We start from the raw sequence: 22,179 nt of genomic DNA, 5'->3' as shown, positions 1-22,179 counted from the left end.
ACAAAACCGTTATATATCTTAAGGTATTCAGATATTATCAGATATTATTCAGGTATTATCTTATACTGGTTGCAGGTCTTATATGTCTCTTGTAAAAATATTTAAATCTTAAAATGTTGTCTTTCTCATAAAAGATACATGTAGTGTCATATCTGCATATTAACGTCGCAAAGAAAATTTTTTTCTCTATTTCCTTATTTATAAGCAGTGAGTTTAAACGTACGCTGTATTTTATAGCAGAGCCGAGATATAAAAAAGACGTATACATTTACTACGGCATACTTTCAATTTTTATTCTATTTTTTCTTGATAAAAAAATAGACGTTGCCTTATTATTAAATTCTTATTATAAAAAATTGCATTCAATTAATTTTTAAAACACGCGTATGTATATTTTTGTTTCATAAAAGGGAACGTCAATCGCAGGATTGGCCTTTTGCAACTGTATTCTTCGAGAACTGTTCTGGTTTCTTTCAGAAATTCACGCTCGTGAGAAGCCTTCTTCTTTCAACGTTAATAGAATCAATTAGCTCTCGCGCAGAATCAGGATGAGACGAACTATAATTACCAGTTATTCAAAAATTCGCGAATAACAGTAGCAACCGGTTGTATGATTCTTCCCTACAATCGCGAATCACTTTGTGTTATGCTGCATGTGGTTTCAGGCGCGACCTTGCGATCTGCAAAAGGTCGGTTTCGTCGAACCCACATTCCCTAATTCTTCATAGGGTCAATGACTGTGCGCTGAGAGACTTTCGTGTGTATTTGTATCAGAGCCGGTTTCATCGCGCAGCAGCTATAGCAGAGAAGTTGTTACCGACGTCTTCATGGAAAAAACCCATGGAATTTCATGGAAGAAACATTTCGTCCGGTAAGACTTCTGGCTTATTCGGCATCCAAAATATATCTCTTTTTTTTCCTCCATCCAATTAGATCATAAGATATCCTGTTAGATTGCAAAAAGGAAGCACGTCTCTCGCACAGCTGTAATTTACATACTATCGTGACCTCAATAAAAACTAGCAAAGCCACTCGATCTCGATAACGGTAATTTTCACTGTCGAGAATTCCACGAGAACGCATTTCAAGAGTTCATTTATCGCAATTATTATTGGCAGAATGTCGTTGATTTGATCCTTCATGGCGTTACGAGGCTACAGTGCCTGCGTCAGATGGAAGCATCAGGTGTCTATGTAAAATCATCTAACGTTAATAAACTGTATTGTATTATCAGCTGTCGCGGCAAGAGAGAATATCTTATAGTCGCTTAATTTTTAAACATTACATGTAATGACAGATTCCGCTATACTCTTTATTAATACAAAAATAGCTAAACAAGAAAGTGAATGAGCGGGCTTAAGTATTTTCGCAAATACGTCTTCCGGAATCTTATGACTTCAACCTTCTCTTTCGCTCGCGCGCGTTTACTTGTTTTTTTTTTTTCAATTATTTCGGTATTTAGCACGATATTCTTTTTCCACTTTATTTTGTATAAAACATGTCTATTGTCATACAAATAATATTTCACGAAACAATTGTTTCAGAGTTAAAAGCAAGCTTAAAAAATTGTTCTTTTGCCATCAATTTCAAAACTGATCAACTTAATTCAATCTGATTTTAAAACTAATCTTAATTATTACAGAAAATTGTTTATCCAACATTATAAAATTATTCAACTCTACAAAAGATATAGCGTTGAGCAAAATTTTAAACGCAGACGCGAAAATGTTTTTGGAGCAGAGGCGTGAGAATTTTAAGATCAGATAACATTCCGGCAGGGATCTGCATCGAGTCGGAGATATGCATGTACAGTGCATTGTACTGCTGGCTTCTACGCTCCAAAGCCAGGGGACTTGCCCAGGTAGGTAAGTACCGTTCGATGAGCTACGTCTTACGCCAGTCACGCTACAACCTTCGTCGTGTCCAGGTGTACGGGCTCCTGAAAAATCTTACACGTGTACAATTCGTTCGTAATTGAACGCAGGCATTGATTTTTCGTTAATTTCAAAGGTACGTGAAAAAAAAGATTGCCACGCATAACATTTTTGCATCCATTGTGTTTTCTATACTTTAATTTTTTAAATATTTGGACATTTGCGTGTTTTTGTAAATTTGTGTGATTGATACAAAAGATATAAAAATAAATCATAAGAATGTGAGAATAAGAGATAAAGTGTATTGTTGAAATTTCGTGTTTCAAGAAAAAGCTTTCGAATAAGGTTTTATTGAGATTCAAGCGTCGCGATGGATCGACGATGGCTGATTCGAAATATTGTGATTATCTTTGTATTTTTTATCTTATCTTCGTACAGATAATTTTTATTTTATAATTTTAGATAATTTTAAATTTTATAATAAACGTTAAATGCGCTGATTTGCATTTGACGTTTATGTATACAAATGTATTTTTTTATAAAAAAATATTTTGTAATAATAATAACCATATTCTTTGTTTACAGAAGTATTATAATATCTTGAAATTTAACCGGCCTTGATTTTTTTTATTACAATTTAAATATGTGACGTGCGCGCGAAGCTTCAAATGCAGCGTAAGGTGCAATTGTGTCGGCGAACATTCACTTCACGCATTCTACAGATTAAGCCTCCATAAATGTAAAATCTTCTGCGAGATACACGCAAAATTTTCCGCAGTAAATAACGTAACGGCAATTCGAGCTCCAATGATCGTATCGCCTTTCCACATTGGAAACACCATCGAACACGCTCTACTTGACTGCGACTACCGTTGCTGCTGGCGCGGCCACGCGAATTTTTCAACCGGCAATTCCGCCGCCACTATGTGTAATCGCAACCTACGACGGATTCGCTTATCTTACTAATCGTTGACAAATTTTAATCATATTAATTTGCTTTATTTGAGCTTTATCTGAGCTTTCTTTGAAACGTTTTAAGACAACTGTTTTTGTATCTCATTATTAGTAAAAGTAAGAATGTCTCACGCATTTCAACTTGCAAAATCAACACATAATAAGATGTAAATTGAAATTGCAATGTGTATACTAATTCATGCAAAGATTTGTAGATATATATATATTTAGAAATTTATTCTACAATGACTAACATTTTATTCTTCCTTAAAAAATTTTAGTCATATTAAATTAAAAAATTGTTTTTTTTGTTATTGATTTAAAAAATGTAATGGGGTTATGGAGTTATATAATTATATGGAAAATAAATATTTTTTCTGAAACTTTAAAAACTTACAACTCGTTGATAGTGACAACACTAACTGATAGTATTTACATAAAAATGCACTATAAAGTGCTTATTTCAAACTTTAAATGTTCAGCGTTTATCGCCAAACAATTTGCGATAACGTCAAACTAGTGTGCTTGAACGACTTTTAGTCTTACGTCAGTCAAGGTTTTCCTTTGTACAGTAAACAAGTCATCACTTGCATTTTCAAAATTGTGTGGTTTTATTCGCTGAAAATTGAGCTAATTATAAATGCAAATGTATGTTAGATATACGTAATATTGTAAAAATTATAATATAACGTACCGAATAGCTTAACATCATTATAGTCCTCAATTAGCTTAATTAGACTTTTAATGGTCGTTTTAATTTGTACTCAACTTTGAGATCATGCTTATTAAAAATTAACGGTATTTCTTTAACAATTTTCAAAATTGCGATTATGCATTATGTGCATTTTTAAGTATTTACTATTACATAAGAGATACTGTTACAGTTGCGGTTACCAAGGTCACCGTTATTGTAATAATTTATTCGGAATATCTTTCGGTGAGATTCGACACAAATGTGCCATCATAATTTTGAAAGCAAGTTACTTCAAACGATATTGTGCCATCAAATCGCTGATCCAATTGCTTATTCAATCTGTTTATTGTTTGGAAAAATATGTACAACTGTGTGATTTTATAACAAAGAAGATAGCTTCTTCCTTGACCTTAAACCGCAACGACATTGCAAAAATCTCGCACGCGCTTTCCCTCTCGACAATCAGAAAACGTAATGTAATTTCCGTGTTCCTTACTTTTATGCATTGTTTACGAAGTATTATAAAAAACAAGAAACAAACGTGAATTTGATAGATATATTATCTTTATGATGACGTTTATTACTTCTTTGCAAAAATAAATATATCACGATTTTAACATTGGAAATTTTTTTTATGTTCAATGATGTCAGATTATATTCTTTATTATACTATAACACATATTTTAGAATTAAAATAATTAATATTATTTTCTAACTTAATAAAAAATATTAAAAATTTTTAAATTAAAAAAATAAAGAAAAAACATTAATGAATTAAAGAAATTTAATTTTAAATTATTTTATTTCATTGTTGTAAAAACATTAAAAAGTTTAATGATATCGTATTGTAAAAGTTAACATTTTTAAACAGTCTACAATAAATTTTTTGTTTTTCGTCTCTGATCACTTAACATTGTTCATCAGTACGTAGTCTCGAATATAATGTATCATACGTGTTTAATATTCATTTATTAGAAGACGTGACACACTAGACTGCTGATTTCTGCGGTCTGCCATTGACGACTTTGGCGCATTGGGGTAACGATGACTAACAGTCCGTACCGTTAGGCCGAATCGTTATTCCAGCTGGAGAATGTCAATTTCATGCGGTTTACGGTACTCAAATTGCGCCTCAGTATACACTAGCGTTGTGCTGATCGTTTATCGCCATTGTTTCCTTCATGACAGATCCTTCAGGATGATCAATAAGCGTCAAATAAGAGATAATTTAGAATTATGTTAGTAAACCAAGTTAAAAGTTGGACTCTTTTAGTTAAATCTAGTTAAATTGGTTTTACATTATCCATTTTTTATATTTCGTGAATTTTTAGATTCTTATAAATATTACAAAATTTAAATTCGAGTAAAAAAAAGCAGTACGTAATTAAATTTCCGTTAAAAACAAACTCACTTAAAATTTGCAAAAAAAATCATTATTTGAAACGTATGCAAGAATTTGTACTTATTATGTATGTGTCATTGGACTCTCTTAAATACGCATTGCATCTGCATACGACGCATATTTAAAGGTATTTAATTCCGCGTTGTTCCATATCTGTCCTTCACGCGCTGACTCAATACGTATTCGTCATCGAAACTTTCGTACGTTCCGCGAAATATGCGCAAGTGTAATATATTAACACAGGTAAAAGCAGTTACGGCAAAAGAACAACGGTATCCAAGTGGCTACGAGCCGAAACGTTTCCGGCACGTCGCCAGCGTTTAAAATCCCGCGACAATGACCTCGCGGAAAGCACTTACTCCTAAAAATAACTCAGTCGGAATTCACCAAAGTGAATCTCGCGGTCAACGACCTTGAAGATCTCTGCCTTCGGCCCAGAAGTGGTTCTTCTGGATGTTCAAATTGCAGAGAGATATTCGTCTTCGGAGCTGGAGCGGAATCTCCGATTATTATGCGCTAAGTAGATCACCGAGTGGTCGCGCTCACCAAATGTTGTGTTACAGGAGCGAGAAGGATGTGGTTGTCGAAGACGTTACTCCTACTCATATTTCTCGGGCTGACGAGTTCCGAAAAGAACGAGGACGACGTATCCATTGAGGATGATCTTGCCCGCGCCTTTACACGTTCGGATACCGGCAAGATGGTACGATAAAGAAACTTATATATTTTTGCAATTTATTTAATTTAGTTTTAATTTATTTTATTTATCACGTCCGCTTTACGATTTTTTGGTGCAATTTTAACGTGAAATCACGTTTTAATAATCTTTTCTTTTTAATTTTACGAATATTTAATTCTTTTAAGACAAAAATATAAAAACGGATACAGCGTTAAAAGATCTCGATATAAAATATGTGCAAAAAAATTAATAAAATGGTGTCGACGATAGATCTTGTCCGGCATCAGCAGCTTGATGTCAGGCCAAAATAATCAAGGCTTCGATATGTCGATGGTGGGTTCAATCGTGAGTGCCATGGCGGCTAACAATCATGGTAGGTCGACGAAGGACATAGAGCATAGAGAAGAGCAGGGCATAGACTGGGACAACATAGTCAGAATGGGCAGCATGTTCTTCCAGCAAAACGTTAACAATGACATGGTGATGGGTCTTATCCCGATGCTCTTGGATGCTATGGGTCATTCGACTAACGACAACGACGCCGGGATTAAAGATCACTCGGGTCACTCGTGGTTCTTGCCGCCCGTATTGGAGAACATTCACGTCATGTGGGAGCATTTCAGGTATTACGTCAACTGCATAGAGAAACTTGATAGAAATATGATAGGCCACGACAGTATAATTCTGCATTATCAAAATATAATATGCACTGTTGAAACAAATTAAAGTTTAATAAATCCAAAAACTTCATTAAATCAATTTTTTACATATTATCTTACTTGAATTTAAAGATAAGAAAAGAAATAAACATGTGTTTAAAGAAAAGCTAGAAGACGTAAGACTAGATATTTATGAATTTTTTGACTAAAATACAATTTTTTCTGTATTCTAGTAATTCGGAACTTGGACAAATGTTATGGAAGAATAGTGGTCTCTCAAAAATAATAGCTCACATGACAGACGAAAATGGTAATATTCTATGGGAGAAAATCCTAGAAAGCTTTGAGAATCCTATGTTACGTCGAAGATGGGTCAAATCTCTTACGAACTTTGTGGCTGAATGGATCTCTCACGTTTCTGACCCAATGAATCAGCAGCGTTATCTCACGACCGCGCAATTCATCGGTAATAGTTTCCTGAAGTCTCAAGGATTCCCGAAGACGATGATGTTCGACGCCACGAGACCAACGGAGAGTCTTTCCAGGTGATGCTCACTTCTGCATAATAATTCTTATTTATATATTTTTATATTTCGATATTTTTCGCAAATCTACATTGTTTCATAGAATTGTAAAACTTCTCTCTTAGACTTGCAAACGGAATAGCTAAGAGATATCTGAATATGAACATCGACACCTCAAAGTACGTAAGGCCAGCGATAGCGTATTTCCAGGAATTAGTAAATCTGGCTTCTGAAAAGGGCTTCATCATGTCCCGAGTAAATGCACGAGAACTCAGCAATCGGCTAAGCGATGTTATCAACAACGATCTCATTTCCCCCATTCTTAAGGTATTTAAAACTTTATTTTTTTTGAAACTAATATTATTTCACTCTTCAATAAAATCTTATTAATTTCAAATTTTTAATAGATAGATATTCTCTCAAAATTAGTTTGCACATAACAGCGCAAAGCGTCTTTCATAATAATGTACAATTATTGCACTCACAATTTTTTTTTAAGTTAAATTTTGATAATTTTTATCAACATTGATATGTCATTTATTTTCAGTCGTATCGAGCGTACAAATGGGCGACCAAAGTGCCGCACTGTGCTAGTCAAATTTTGTGTACCATAAACGAGAAGAGTCAGCAGGACGACAGCAACGAGTCACGCGTACGCAGCGGATTGCTGAAGGTAGCAAGTTTCCCTGCAGCTTGGGGAGTCAGTCATAAGTTAGGAATTAATTTCTGGTCTCTCTACGGAGCCATCATGGAGAACGACGGATGCATTGTGAGTAAATTATGATTGACTGATAATAAATTTCAATTACATTAAAATTAATTAATTTTTATAAAGTATTTAATTATAAGAAAAAATGAAATAAAAGCACGGTTATTTGAAGTTAACTGGCAAAGATTTTTTAGAGTTGAACATATTTATATGTATTTTTTTCCCGTTAGTTTCTCGCGTTATCTCGACTGTGAATTATGAAAAAATGTGTAAAAATCTTTTCTTGTTCCACTTTCAGAGCAAATACCCAGCGGACTGCACGGCCTTCCACGAAGAGGAGATTAGAGTGACTACGGAAAATATCCATAATGAACTTTAAGTTTAGTTTGCTAGCGATCTGTGAAAGATATTGCCGAATCGTCTCTCAAAAAACATGCGGCAATACTGTGTTTTTCTTTTATTCTTTGTTTTATTATATTTATTGCGAGAAATAAAATGCGCCAGACGATGTTGCATACGATTGCGACAATTGATTAACAGAGACGACTAGGTTATGAAGGAATGTCTCTTTGCTTTCTTCACGTGTACATATAAGCAACGACATTTCAAAATAATCTAAAATTAAATTAAATTTTTTTTAAATGTAATCAAGAAACACGAATATTTAAAATCTCGTAATCGTTTAGAAGATGTGTCTATCTCCATAAATATTCAACGTAGTTAAAATATTTTTCAATTATTTTTTGGACTCTTTAATGTTATTTGAAAAAACTTATGTTCTCGAACTCAAATTCTTAGAGAATATAGCATATTAAATAACTTTTTGAAAGTTTAACTTCTTCGAAGGATGAAGGAGAGATACGTTAATCGCGACATTACTTCAAACGCTATTTCTCTTAATCACTTATATAATATTCGTTGTTAAAAGAAAAACAATTATGGATAGTTTGCATATTGATACCTTAAATTCAAAAGCTCACATCTCGAATTTTTGACTAATTTTACTAATTTTACTATTTCTGTTATTATGATAGTATTTTTATTTTTTTATGTATCAAATGTTTTTTTAATAATCCCAAAAACTTATTTATTAACAACTTAAAATTATTTTAAATTTAAAGTTTGACAAATGAGTCGGAATACATTATAAATAAACAGTTTTTAATGTCTTCTATAAAACTTTTTTTTAGTTATGAGATTTTGGATTTAAGATATTGATATGCTGCGCGTTATGTTTTTAACGCGTCTCCGCGAATTTTTTTCGCGTGATGCTCAAATCTCTATCTGATTTATAAGTATAAATATTATATTAATTATTATATATCTATACATATCGTGTGTGTTTTCTCTTGTTTTATTTCTTTATTATTCTTCACTAGATAAAACTATAAAAATTCTAATCTTTAGTTACAACAGCAAGAAGGCACGTAATAAAGCTCGCTGTTACGGACGGCGACTCTTTCTCTCTCTCTCTCTGTTTTTCTAAGAAAAAAATAGATCTTCTCGAGTCCGGCTGATGTCGAACAGCTCATTTCAAAGTGGACGGAAGTCCGACGACTGGATACGTTCGGTACAACGACGGATTCGTAAGAATCCACTGGGCATTCGGATGTTCGTACCGAATCCACAAATAACAGTGTTCTCAGTTGTTCTTTGTAAATAGTATAGATAAAAGATAAATAAAGATTATATGTGAGATATACAATGGTCGGTGTAATCCTGCTCCTTTCGTGCACCCTAATGTGGAATAAATGTCGACATGCTTATATTATTTTTTTTTTATATTTTTGCACGCCCACTCTAAACCTTCCTGAAAAATAAAAGAAACAACGATACGTTAAAAACTAAATCCAAAAATGAGCAATAATAGAAATATATGTTTCTTTAAGATTAAATATAAATATGACTTTAAATTTTCTTTGCAAGATCGAGAAAATGAATATTTCTCACGTACTTTCACACCCTTGCCCTCGATAGCGATGCACGATTGTATTTGCCAATCACGATCTTTGATATTATGTAAACCGAGTCCCTCCGCTATTTCGGCTGCCGTCACCGCGTGTCCTAGATCTTGCTTGTTCGCATATACCAATAATGGCACTCCGCGCAGCTTTTCTTCGAGCAAAAGCTCCGACAGTTCTTGACCTGTTTCTTCTAGCCTCTTGATATCAGCGCTATCGACGACGTAAATCTATTGTCAACAAATATTATAAAATTTTAAAACATATATAAAATTTTAATTTAATCTTTGGCCTAATATCTAATTTCTAAAAAAACAGGGCAAGTTTGTCAAGAAAAAAATACAACATTCTTAAAGATTCTATAAATAAAAAATTAAAATTGAAAAGTTTAAGCATTAAAAAGTAATAGAAAAGCACTTACAAGTACATCCGTATTCTCGAAATAATTTCGCCAATAAGGTCGAATCTTTCGAGCTCCGCCAATATCCCAAACGTTCAATTTAAAACCCTCGCTCTGGACACTTTTTATATTAAAACCTTGTGTTGGAGTGACCTGTAAATTTATGAAAATAAATTAATTTTTTCTATATATATTGCATTTTATATCAGTCTATTTATCGCACTTTTTGTGAATCATCTTTACGATAATAAGGAGAAACTTACTTGCGTGATATCTTCGCTCGCCAAAGACTTTAAAATAGTCGTTTTTCCGGCATTGTCCAAGCCCAACAGTAATAATCGTAACTCTTTGTCAGGATTTGATCGCAATTTTCGTAAAATAGCGAGCAGACCCTAAGATTGAATATCAATTATTTATAATAAATACGTTTTAAGATATTTTATGTATTGCAATTTAATTGTTGATTAGAATTGCATTATTTTCTATTATTAGTAAAAAATAAGTAAATAATAATATTATCATATAAAATACACATTATTATAAAATTTAACATCACACAATACTTAAAAGTTTCATATAAACACCGACTGTTACTAAAAATTTTTTTATACATACTTGATGCCATTTTTTTGTATTATGTTTTACAAAATATACACTTTTGTATTTTATAAAAACTGTTTAATTGATTTAAATCTAATAAATATTGATCTTCTCGCGTATCATAAAAATTTTCAAATTTCATATGAGATCAGTGTATGCAACTTTGCGAGAATAAAATTCTCATTTATGTTGGCATGTATGGAAGTAGTTATGACGACGAGGATATATATACAGTTACGTTGAATGCATGAGGATAGTGTCAGAGTGCAGTGCATAAAAAGATATAAATGGATTTTATAAGATAAATACACTAAATGACAACCATAAATTTTATTTAATAAACCGTTTTGTAAACTCTTATGCAATGCTTGATATAAATACGTTTTGCATATACATTGCAATCAGTGTAGAACTTTAGTAGGTTATGTTTTGATTACTTTGTGCATCCAAGGACATAATAGGCAGTGGTAATAAATAAAAAGAGAGTGCGTAATACTGTGCATTGGCATTTAATTCGCGTAACATTTTTACCATTTTATTGTTGGTATTTCAGGTACTGGAACGAAGACGCGTTAACGATTTACTGCAATACGTCGAATGTGCAATATATCGAAATGTATGTTGTTTTTCTGGTATCCAAGGAAGATGGTGTCATCTGCGTACTGTGACCAGTATTACTTGCTGTTCTGAAACAGTTAAAGTAGTCGCAGGTCAGTTACCACGTGCGTATCAATTTAACACGTCGCCTACAACAACAACAGTCGGTAAATAAATTACAAAATTTCTTATTTTATATTACATAAATATTATATTATATTACTATTATGTATGTGTTATTTACAGAGTCATGTCGGTATACTATACTGGATTAAATGCCACTTCACTTTTTTTCGATCAGGATGAAATTATCACATCGATATCACATTTGACTCAAATTCCATTTTCTGGAATCACTGACATTGAGATTGGCTGGAATTATTTCCTTTTATGGCAAGATACAAAATTATATATTGCTGGAAAAATTAGTAAGGATGACGATAAAACTCGTCCTCATTTAATGCAAATTCCAGGGGAGTCATCAGAAAGGTAATAGGCGCAAAAAAGTTTTTTTGCTGTACATTTTTCTATTTTCAATTCCTTTACTATATACTTTTTATATAGTTGCAAAATAGCTGTTCCTGGCCATGACTATATAATTATTCTATCGACACATAATGAACTTTGGAAGTACAAGATATATGAGGACTCTTGGCAAAAAGTGACCCCTTTTATTCCCAGCAGTGATAACACATCAGCTGAATATGCCATTAAATTGTCACAAGAAAGATGTACAGTGGTTCTAACTAATTTAGGTATGCAATGAAAAATGATATACTCATAAGAAAACAAATGAACGTCTTCCATTAATCTTGAGCTTTAAATAACTTTGTAATAGAACTAAAAATAAGAAAGCACTTCTTTAAATATATTTTTATTTATTTTTGTTATTTTTGATAATTTTAAAAATTTTGAGAAAAATAAAATTTAAAGAATATTTTTAAATCACATTTTCAAAAAATTATTAATTTATATGTTGAAGAGAAAAAATGCTCAGTCTTGGAAACACAATTTAATATATTTTTAGAAAAATTTTTTTGTTTAAGGACGTGTATTTAATGTCCCAGTCTTAGTTGAGATACCAAAGAGAGTTAAATTTATTGACATTGCCTGCGGATTTGACTATACCATTTTATTAGCTGAAAATGGAGATATTTATTCAATGGGAATGGGAATGTATGTAGTATTGTTTCGTATTGCACGCAAATTTATTAAGAAACTTCTATTAATTAAATAAGAAATTCTATTATTTACAATAGACGTGGTCAATTAGGACACAATGAGTTGGAAAACTGTGATAATCCGAGGCTAATCGAGGCCTTAGCAGGTCTGAAGGTTGTACAAATATCAGCGGGCGGTTGGCATAGTGCTGTAATCACCGATCAAGTCAGTGCTTTAAATCTAATTAGTTGCACATATCATTATACAAGTCGCATAAATAAAATTAATTTAACATGACAGGGTGATCTATATACTTGGGGATGGAATTCACACGGAGAGTTAGGAATTGAAAGTAAAGACACAAAGGTTTATGCTGTTCCAACTTTAATAGATTTTAAAAATGACAAAGGAGAGAATGTAGAAATTAATGTCAAGAAGGTCGAATGCGGAAATTCCTTCACTGTATGCTTAACAGGTAACACATATTTTGTCAATATACTTCTCGATTTTCCAGAGACTTGTCATACCGTTTCTGTTTTTTAGACGACGGCTCCTTTTGGGGCTGTGGCACCAACAAGTACGGCCAATTAGGAAAACTTGAGCAGAATTTGGAAGATCCGTGTCGTTTTGTCAAATTAGATATAACACCGTTAGATCCTAAAACAGTGAAAACGTTTAAGTGTCACGAATGGGGCACGGCAGTAATTACAGAGTAACATTGTACTTTTTATTTTTTAAAAAGAACGAAATATAATTATTTTTTTAATCACACATGATTGTTTGTATTTATCCTCGTTACGTATCTCCAGTATGCATCTCGAAAATCCGTGTCGCCTCCTTTGCTTCTATTAACGGCAAGATAAACCGACGATTGTTGGCTAATGCTTCATCCTCGCTGAAAGAAGGTCGTGGCGTCGGAGGAATTTCCATATTTAAATCTTCCGCTACTGTTCGCTCTTCTTTTATATTGTTGGTTTTTTCTTTTTCTGAAAATTAAGCATTCAGTAGTTTACAATTATTGTCTAACATCGCGGATAAACCGCTATATAACTATAACAGAATAAATTATAATAAATATTATTAATAAAAAATAAGAAATATTAATATATATATCCGAATGTTACAAGAATTACAATCCTAGAAGCGTTTTTGTGAATTATATCGAACGTAGAAAATTATATAATGATTCTGTTGCTGCTTTACCTTTATATTTCTTGCCGTTGCGGTCGCGACTTGTCAATTCATTAGCAGTCCTCTCCAAGCGTTGACAAAGTTGCATATCAAATGATCCTTTTTCATCCGCGAGTTTAATTTGACGTGGTTTGCGCAGAGTATGTGGCATGTGAAAAATTTTTATTTGTATTGGCATTACGAAAACTGCATGTATAAGAGCATACCGCAATTCATTAGCATACCTGTTTAAAAATATAAAATATTTTTTGCATTTTGTATATTGTTCAAACAATATAAGAGACATTCAAGATAATATAATGTGTTTTGTTAAACTTACATACTGTATGTTGCTTCAATAATCATATCAAGTACGATGCTTGGATTTTTTAAATTGGAGGATTCATTAATCGTATTTGCATCTGTGAATGTGTCTGTTTGCGAATTTTCTGTGCTTAATGGTAGTTCAATATTTTTTGGTTTCTCTTCATTATTCGTTACACTAAAATAAAAATTGTTTCGTTTCTGTGCGACAAAAAAAGACAGTAATAAATTAACGGAAAGTATATCGCATTCTCTCTTCTCTGCTTAGGAAAGGAAAATTCTTTTTTATTTACCTTCCATAATTATAATTATTCGAATTTTTTTCAACGAAAGAATGTTTATTTTCTCGAGATGCACGCTCGTTATCTTCTGCCATTAATTCCTCTTTAGACGATTCATTCGTGATTAAATATTTTGCTCTATTTGTGACAAGTTTATCAGTGATGAGATTTTTTGATATAATTTCAGAACGTTCATCCACGAGTAATTCCCAGTACGGTAACTGATCATCACTAAATAATTTTTCAGCAGATAGAAATAAAGTTCTCATTTCCTTGATAAAATTTTCGCGACAGAGTTTTTTATCTACAAAAATATTCTGTTTCTAAAAGTATATTTTTACAAATTTAATGTAGTCGACAGTTAAAATCACCTCGAATTAATTTCATTTCGCCTGCCAACCAGCTAATTAAAACGCCTTTATAATGATCATCTAGATGTTTGTAACGTAAAACTTGAAGCGCTATTGTGTCCAAAAACCAGAAAGCAGCCTTGTTAGTTTTGTAATCTGTGACTCCCAAAAGATCACCTAGCAATCTGCGCAGCGATTAAATATTTCTTCGTAATTCCAACTGTTATAAAATCTAAAGTTTTATATTAAAAATTTCACTAACTCGATGACATATCGCGGTTCTTCTATCTCAATCTTTACTGCCTTCCCTACAAGGCTTTTAAAAGTGCTTGGAAGTATCGGCATATACATATAATCCCGTCGCGTATCTGTGACCTCAAATTGAAATTTACAATATTATTATCATCGCAAGATAGTAACTTTTGCATTAGTCAATGCGACATATAATCAATATGACATATCGAAGGTAAAATCTAAGTCATCAATTAACCTTTGCTCGTATATATTAACTGAGAAAATTAATAAAAGATAAATCCATGGTTAAATCTGTGTAAATTAGAACAGGTTAAACTATTAGATCTTAAAAATAATATATGTTATTAAATAACCTCATTTTCAATCATTTTATCGTGGTCTTCTTTAAATACTGAACTTCTTTCAGAGCTCGACATGTTAGATGATTTTATATATTATGAATTGAAAATCAGGTTACGCGTCATGTAAAATTATTCGCATCGGATACTCACATCTGTGCATTCACGGAATGTGAATACAACTGCGAAATCCAACAGAGAATCGCCTGTCGTTGACGACGTGTCGTCCATCGGGTGAGAAGAAAAAATCACACGGACACGGCTTTGTTTTGTTTTTACTCATTGGTTTTATTAATTTTTTTTTCCATATTTTGTTCAATATTTTCAGAAAATAACACTCCAAAGCGAAAAAACCGTATATTCTCACCAATCCCAATGTATGTATAATATATATATTATACTTTTCATATATAATATATATGTATATATATATAATATATATATAATGTATACTTTTTTATACTTTATATATAATAATATTATGTAGAGTAGCGCACACTTTAGACTGTTATGTATCGATACCTTTTATAATTTTATCGATAAATTACAAATATTGAAAAACATGAAACAGACACAGTCGGCGGGGACGCGCGGACTTCGGCGTGGGACTTTTTCTTACGGAACCGTGAAAAAAGTTTTCGCGACGGACGCTACCGTTCGCTGCTTCCGCGTCCGCCTGATTCGAGGATGAGTCAAACTGGATGAACGGCATCCTAAATTTCAAATTTAAGAAAACTCGTGGATGAAAGGGAAAATGACGCGATTTCGATCGGACATAAAAGTCGAAAATCGCATCCGATCTTCTTTGCGAAGCGTTTGTACCTGTTGAAAAATTCTCGACCAATTTCATCGAATTGATCGAATTTCAAAAGGGAAATGGGAATACGTGGACATCGGCAGGAAGAAGCGGAAGCAGCTATTCATCGTCTCCGAACGCTAATAACTATAATATATAATATATGTATAATATGTACGCGCGAACATACGCGTGCCCCGGCGCGACTGACTTTTTTTTTATTTATATATTTTCACACCGAAGTCAGAAAGGCAATACGCAGTATGAACTTACTTAGTACATTTGTGTTTCGTGTGTGTGTGTACGCGTTATGTGTGTGGCTTTTACAACTATTTTTCCTCATTTGTCTATTGTTCCGTGTCTTCTTCTTCTTTTTCTTCCGTCATTTGGTTCTCCTACTTTTTTTTTTGTCCCATAATAACACGCACTCTCTGGCTTTCGCTTTGTTCGATCGTTTCTCCCCCCGTTTTACCTCGTATTCCCCGTTTCTTTCACTTTTCGGTAGCCTTGTTCCGTCTTTCCCCCGTCCTTCCGAGTCATGAAAATTATCCGGAGACACGTGAGAGTAAGAGGGATAGAGAGGTACGAAGAGGAGGGATTTGAAGGATTGAGTGGTCGGAGGGTAGCGGAGAGATAATCGTATACAGACGCGGCTAACGGAATTAATCAACATTGTGAATCAAAGTAAAATAAGAGAAAGAAATTACATACAGGTGGGATATGGTGGCAGTTGCGATCGCAATTCATCACGCCGTTCGCTGCGTGTCAAGCTTTCCGAGAGAACCAAAGATCTTGCGAACATTTTAATTTCAAAAAATTATTCTAATATTTTTAAAAATGCACTAGTTTAAAACAATAAATCTTTATTAATAAAAAAAAGTGTTTTTAATTAACGTGTACAATTTGTATCTCCTAATATAAAAATGCACAAGTTCTTCTATGTATTAAATCAGATTTCTCATTAATGTGTCAAAATTGCCCCTTATTTTTTAATTTTTCTGCTACTTATTACAGCATAAATTCGCAATTATTTATGTTCTTGTCGTTTTCTAACAACTTTTTAAGGACAATAGTTTTATAAAGAATGTAAATATAATTAATTTAAAAAATTTAACTTTACTGGAATTTTAATCGTTTATTAAATTAATGTACTCAAAGCTTTAATAAATAAGATTTTATAAGAATTTAAAGTTATGTAAAACTATTAGAACTTTAAAACTGTAATATATTGACGCCGGATGTCTTTAGATTAATATCTCTTTAGAAGTCTCTATTCATTTCAGAAAACTTGCTCACAATCGCGAACAACGTTCTTGTGAGATCGCAACAGACTTTGGAATAAGGCGTGCTTCCCCGTGTATGAACAATAAGCTGTTTCAATTTCTTTCGTTATTTTTAAGATGTACCTTGCATTGTACATTAAAATACGTGTTTAAAGTGCAACTGCAAGGGCTAAAACGGAAAAGAAATTGGAAACATGCAGTTGCACAATACAATCGGAGAAGCGAAAATTAACCAATTGGTGAACTAAATATTTTTCAATCGATTTTATTGAAAATAATACAACAAAATGTCTCATAATAATAATAATATAATAATAAGAATATAATAATAATAATAATTAAAAATAATTAATAATTATAGATACGTACTGTTTTCTACTCAATATCTAGATAATCGCCTTAAAATATTGTTTAAATAATAATATTATCATCGTCATTTTAATCAATGTAATAATAAAATAATAATAATAAAGGCAATAAAGTTAATAATAATAATAATAATTATATCATAGAATAATGTATCAATAAACAAACTTAATAGGCTAATTACTCGTTAATCATTCGTCATCGTTCTCGATCGCTATCAATGGATCTTTTACTTTACCTAGTCATTAATAATGGATAATTAATTAATTCATTAATTAAATTACACGTTGCTTGGATATGCACATAGAGATATAAAGTCGTTTTTGGTCCCACCTAACTGCAAACGTTATATTCATACAATTTTTTTTTTGTGTGTATCGCTTGGATCGCTTTACATGTGTATGCGTGTGTGTTACGTGTGTGTGCACGTGTTGCAAATAACTACTGTCACGCTATCAGTAAAGCTGTCGTTTCTCTATTTCCCTTTGTCCCCCGCATCCGTATTCCGAAATAATCTATCGCGTATACACATGACAGCGTTGCGTCGCGTATATGTGCGAGTGTGTACCATTCGGAACCACCCGTATCTCGCGGAGCGTATGATAGGGTGTCCCCGAAAAAAACGGTACCGCGAAAAATGACAACCAAAAGACAAAAAAAAAAAAAAAATCGCTCCCGTACCTTCGGTGGCCGGGAGTTAAATACGCGTTTTCAACGCTGTTTAATAAAATATACATACACATATATTTATATATATGTATATATATAAATATATATATATATCGCGATTACATTGTATACATATCGCTTGTCTCGTGCCCCGTGCTCGTCGTTTCGCTTCCCCCCCGCCCACCCTCTTGCGATCTCGGTGCCGCTTTACCCGTGTGTGTCTTACTTTCTCCACTCCACCCCCCCTCCCCCGTCTCACTTTCCTTGCGAATATACCTTCGTTATCACTGAGGACGAGTCTCGCCGCCGGAACGCGTTCTTCTCGCGTTCACACCCTAATATTTTTACAACTGGCATTGCGTTCCGTTCTCCGTGTGTCCGCACTTCGCTTTTAAAGTACGCTTAAGTTTACCTAATAACATTACTCTCACTAGATACATCGCCGTGCGAGGACGGACCTCTCGATGTCCTCGCCACGGTATCGCTGACGATACCGTCTCGATCCTTCCCCGAACCTCGGCGAGAGGTACTTCTTCTACTTATCCCTTTCTTCTTTTTTTTTCTTACAGCCAATTGAAAGAATTTTTCGCGGATCCGACGCCACTGGCGTCGCCGAATAAATCTAATCAACTTCTTTTGTTTTTTATTATTATTAAGGCTACGCAATTTCTCGCAACTTACAATTTCTCGCACAAATACTGGTTTATGTCAGTCTCATATTTCTTCCGCCGAGCCTGGTCGAGTCGACGGCGTGTCTGCGTTCGTTACGAGATTTTCGAGGGAACGCGGGAAGGCGCCGCGACGCCATCGATTCTATTCATCGTCGGCGCTACGTGCTCGGACCAGGCTCCGCGTATAAATGTAATGCCAGTTGTACATTTTCTTCTTTTTTTTTCATCTCGGAGACGACAGCGTATCACGCGTTCGTCCTTTCTCAGGGAAAACGTGCACTCGCAGAATAATCCGCGGGATCAGGCGTCCGGCCTTCTTTGGCGTCCTAATTAACATTCGCCTAATCACACATGACAAGTGATAATAATTAACAATAACAATTTACAGTAAATCGCGCGCTGCGCGAAAAACGTATTCTCTAATTGGCCTCTGTCCGCTCGTATAGTTTCTAATTTTTTCTCCGACCTCTTTCTACAAATCCGCAAATCCTTCGTATTGCAATTTAATGCGCAATATTCTTATGTATGATCGATAAAAACCTTTGTACGAAAGACACATTACACGCATCTAAACTAACATCAACATAAATGCAACACATGTTTTAATAGAATGTATAATAATTGTTTACAATTTATGAATATCATTATGCATTCAAAACAAGAGCCTGAGCATTCTAATTACGTATTAAAGTGTAACGTTTGAACTTCATTAATTAAAAATCGTTCCAATTGAAACACGGTTGAAAACCGAACAAATCATCCGTGTTAAATCCTTTCAAAGAAGATATACGAGCAATTGTTTCGCATTGTCATTCGCGCTTTGTCGCGCGAGCAATGACATTCTGCCGCTTTCGCTTTCTCTAAATAAAATTTGAGAACTCGACGGTCGGTCGCAGTGAAATCGATTCGATCTCGGTTTTTCGACCTGACCGTATCAATTGCAATCGCGGAATTGTAAAGCAATCACACCGCCGACGGACTAGTAACGAACTCACACGCAACGATCAACAACGTCAAAGCAAATTTACATCGCGACGTCACATACCACGTACACGCGCGTATATCTACCACTAATTTCGCCTCTCGGCGTGATCCCGAGATCGGGAGAGCGCACGTTTCCCCTCTCGTCTCCCCGTGCCGGGCTTTCGCGAGCGGAGCGACGCGACTTCGGGAAAACCACCCCCGCTCGTCGTATTGTTCGCATGGGACTATTCGCATTCCTCTCGTTAAAAGAGAGCCGTCCTGAGAGAAACTGATCGCAAAGACGCAGGACGGCTGTACGCTCGTCGGAGTCGCGCCGCGCCTATCATTCTGCCCTTCGTATCACCTGCCTGCGTATCGTTAACATACTTCAAATAGTAATATACCTCACAACCATTTTGACAACAATCAACCGTCAACAAAAGAGCGTCCTACCTCAAAAAACCTTCAAAAGGTGCGCCACCCAGCCAGCGCCGACCTCCGGCGACACTTTCGACTCTTTCGCGTGTCTTTTTGATTTGTCGACCGGAAAACGGTCGATTTCTCTCACCCTCCCCTCCCCGCCCTTCTTTCCCCTCGTCGCTGTCCGGAAGTCGAGCTTGCCGGCTGACGTATCACATGTTTCAAAACTACGAACCACGTACGCACCGCGATCGTATCGCACCACTCTCTCGCACTCATTCACAGATCGCACAACAAAATGCCCTTTGATTTCTTCTCGCTCTCGTCTTCCGCGCGCTCTTACTCGCTCTCTCATACTCTTTCGCTCTCATTCTCTCATTCGCTGCTTAAGATTCCGTTTCCGACTGCACTTCACTCACCTCACACCGTCATATTCGTCGCGTGAAAGACGCTCGGAAGGCTTACATGAAATTGGTTTTATCGCCATTTCGCATATTATTAAAGATAAATTTTGCTTCTCTCTTCGCATTACATTCTCGCTCCAATGTAATATAAAGCTTTCGTAGTAAAAGCCTTGTATTTGACTGCGGCGCTCGCAACCAAGTGGAAAATCATTGGTAATATACGGTGTTCACTTTAAAAGATAAATCCGTACCATTCACATGATTAGAGAAGGTTTTATATTTTTTACGTCAAATCTAATTATTGAAAAAGAATTTAATTAAAGCCCCCGCTTTCGATAATAATCGGTTGGAAGTATCTTCGATAGCATTTTAATATTCTCCGATAATAATATGGAGATAGAGACTGTGAGGATTTCAGTTTCCGATAACTAAAACCTGGATTTCAGGAGAATTTTTTTTTGCACGTGGCCGTATCGGAAAAACGCGGTGTTCAATTTCCATGCGCGTTTAAAAAGCTCGGGAATCGCCGTCAAGTTAATAATATCAATCACGGTGACTGCGGACGAAAGATAATCATACCTCGTAGATTTGCATATCACGCGTGATCGCTGTTTAACTTTTCAAAGCACTTTCTTTTCTTTTTCCACGATAACGTCGCAGCCTCAATTAGATCGGATATATTCCCGACTCCATTAACAATTAACAATATCAACAGTCCTTGGTCTTCAATTGGTTTATCGCTCGGCGCGAAATTGGCTCGCTTCTCCAAAATTGATCGCGGTCCAATTAGTAGCAGACGACCGCCGATGAATTTCCACTTCGCCACGCCTCGTCAATTATTACTCGCCTAATTCTCCCCGCGAACGTCCTTCCTCGATCGCATCTTGTCGCACGAAATGCGCACCATTTCTTTTGTTTTTTTCGCCCGGCACCGATTCTCCGTCGAAGTCGCATTCGTCGATTCGTGAAATTTACACAAATCTTCTTTCCGCGAATAAAGAGATATTCTTTTGATACACAGTGGCGGATTTACCAGCGATCGCTTGGAATCCCATTAAAAATATTCCGGATATCATACTCCAATATCCATGAAAAATATCACAAAATTTTGATTGTAATATATTTATTATTAATATTATCAGTAAAATTCTTTCGCGCGCGGTGTAATCGTGTGAAAAATTTTTCTAATTGAAAAAAATCATTCAAAGTACTCGAAGCTTAAAATCCGCCATTGTTTCGACAGACGGGAATCGGGATTGTTTCGATTCCTCGACGGTGCGCTCGACAAAACAAATCATCGCTTCGTGTCGAACGTTCAAACAAAGTCGTAACGAAAATAACACTACTAATTACACATTTTAAAGGATATACCTTAATTATATCATACTTGTATACGTTAAATCGATTCCGAAATTGCTCTCGCCCGGCGCATGTACGCGTGTTTTATATGTGTACCTCCTTTTCCTGTTCCTCGTAATCAGCAGATCGGCACCGGTATATAATTCTTTAAGTTTAAATGCAATAGACACGCTAAAGCAATTCGTGTGACAATTGGTATATATTTTCCGTATCTGCGTAGCAACGAAAATCGCTACCTCTAAAATAATACCGGTCTCAATCTCTGCTCGTGACTACCTCGTTCCGTTGAAAAACGATCAGTACATTAATTTGCAAG

General features: G+C 34.7%; 4 protein-coding genes across 8 annotated transcripts; 2 read left to right on the top strand and 2 right to left on the bottom strand.

Annotated features, from left to right (window-relative positions):
* Positions 1-624: 624 nt before the first annotated feature.
* On the top strand, positions 625-9,200 carry LOC105672638 (uncharacterized). Of its 3 annotated transcripts, none has more exons than XM_067353925.1 (8): positions 625-871; positions 1,764-1,865; positions 5,488-5,627; positions 5,874-6,226; positions 6,496-6,807; positions 6,912-7,113; positions 7,334-7,555; positions 7,794-9,200. In XM_067353925.1, exons 1-8 carry the CDS (start codon positions 841-843, stop codon positions 7,872-7,874), a joined length of 1,443 nt encoding a protein of 480 aa, XP_067210026.1. In that variant the 5' UTR covers positions 625-840; the 3' UTR covers positions 7,875-9,200. The 3 variants fall into 3 exon arrangements, with proteins under 3 accessions (XP_067210026.1, XP_067210027.1, XP_012223131.2); XM_067353926.1 differs by having other exon boundaries at positions 635-871; positions 1,643-1,865; XM_012367708.2 differs by lacking the exons at positions 625-871; positions 1,764-1,865 and adding an exon at positions 1,872-2,010.
* Positions 8,834-11,126, bottom strand: LOC105672514 (ADP-ribosylation factor-like protein 3). Its single transcript, XM_012367499.2, has 5 exons — positions 10,988-11,126; positions 10,120-10,248; positions 9,878-10,009; positions 9,450-9,686; positions 8,834-9,305 (listed from the first exon to the last, which is right to left on the bottom strand). The coding sequence occupies exons 1-5, from the start codon at positions 10,988-10,990 to the stop codon at positions 9,264-9,266; spliced, it is 543 nt and encodes a 180-aa protein (XP_012222922.1). The 5' UTR covers positions 10,991-11,126; the 3' UTR covers positions 8,834-9,263.
* Positions 11,079-12,985, top strand: LOC105672513 (RCC1 domain-containing protein 1). The gene is made up of 7 exons (XM_012367498.2): positions 11,079-11,220; positions 11,300-11,542; positions 11,618-11,808; positions 12,100-12,229; positions 12,313-12,439; positions 12,515-12,689; positions 12,758-12,985. Exons 2-7 carry the CDS (start codon positions 11,304-11,306, stop codon positions 12,928-12,930), a joined length of 1,035 nt encoding a protein of 344 aa, XP_012222921.2. The 5' UTR covers positions 11,079-11,220; positions 11,300-11,303; the 3' UTR covers positions 12,931-12,985.
* LOC105672426 (uncharacterized) lies at positions 12,582-17,123 on the bottom strand. 3 transcript variants are annotated; one of them, XM_067353929.1, is made up of 8 exons: positions 15,086-17,123; positions 14,602-14,714; positions 14,361-14,524; positions 14,002-14,293; positions 13,725-13,886; positions 13,418-13,629; positions 12,985-13,200; positions 12,582-12,871 (listed from the first exon to the last, which is right to left on the bottom strand). In XM_067353929.1, exons 1-7 carry the CDS (start codon positions 15,161-15,163, stop codon positions 13,010-13,012), a joined length of 1,212 nt encoding a protein of 403 aa, XP_067210030.1. In that variant the 5' UTR covers positions 15,164-17,123; the 3' UTR covers positions 12,582-12,871; positions 12,985-13,009. The 3 variants fall into 3 exon arrangements, with proteins under 3 accessions (XP_067210030.1, XP_067210031.1, XP_067210029.1); XM_067353930.1 differs by having other exon boundaries at positions 12,582-13,200; positions 14,948-17,123; XM_067353928.1 differs by having other exon boundaries at positions 12,582-13,200.
* Between the last annotated feature and the right edge of the window lie 5,056 nt (positions 17,124-22,179).

The sequence above is a fragment of the Linepithema humile genome, chromosome 4, assembly GCF_040581485.1.
Source record: "Linepithema humile isolate Giens D197 chromosome 4, Lhum_UNIL_v1.0, whole genome shotgun sequence".
NCBI classification, from domain to species: Eukaryota; Metazoa; Arthropoda; class Insecta; order Hymenoptera; family Formicidae; genus Linepithema; species Linepithema humile.
This window is presented reverse-complemented; position numbering and strand designations above follow the sequence as displayed.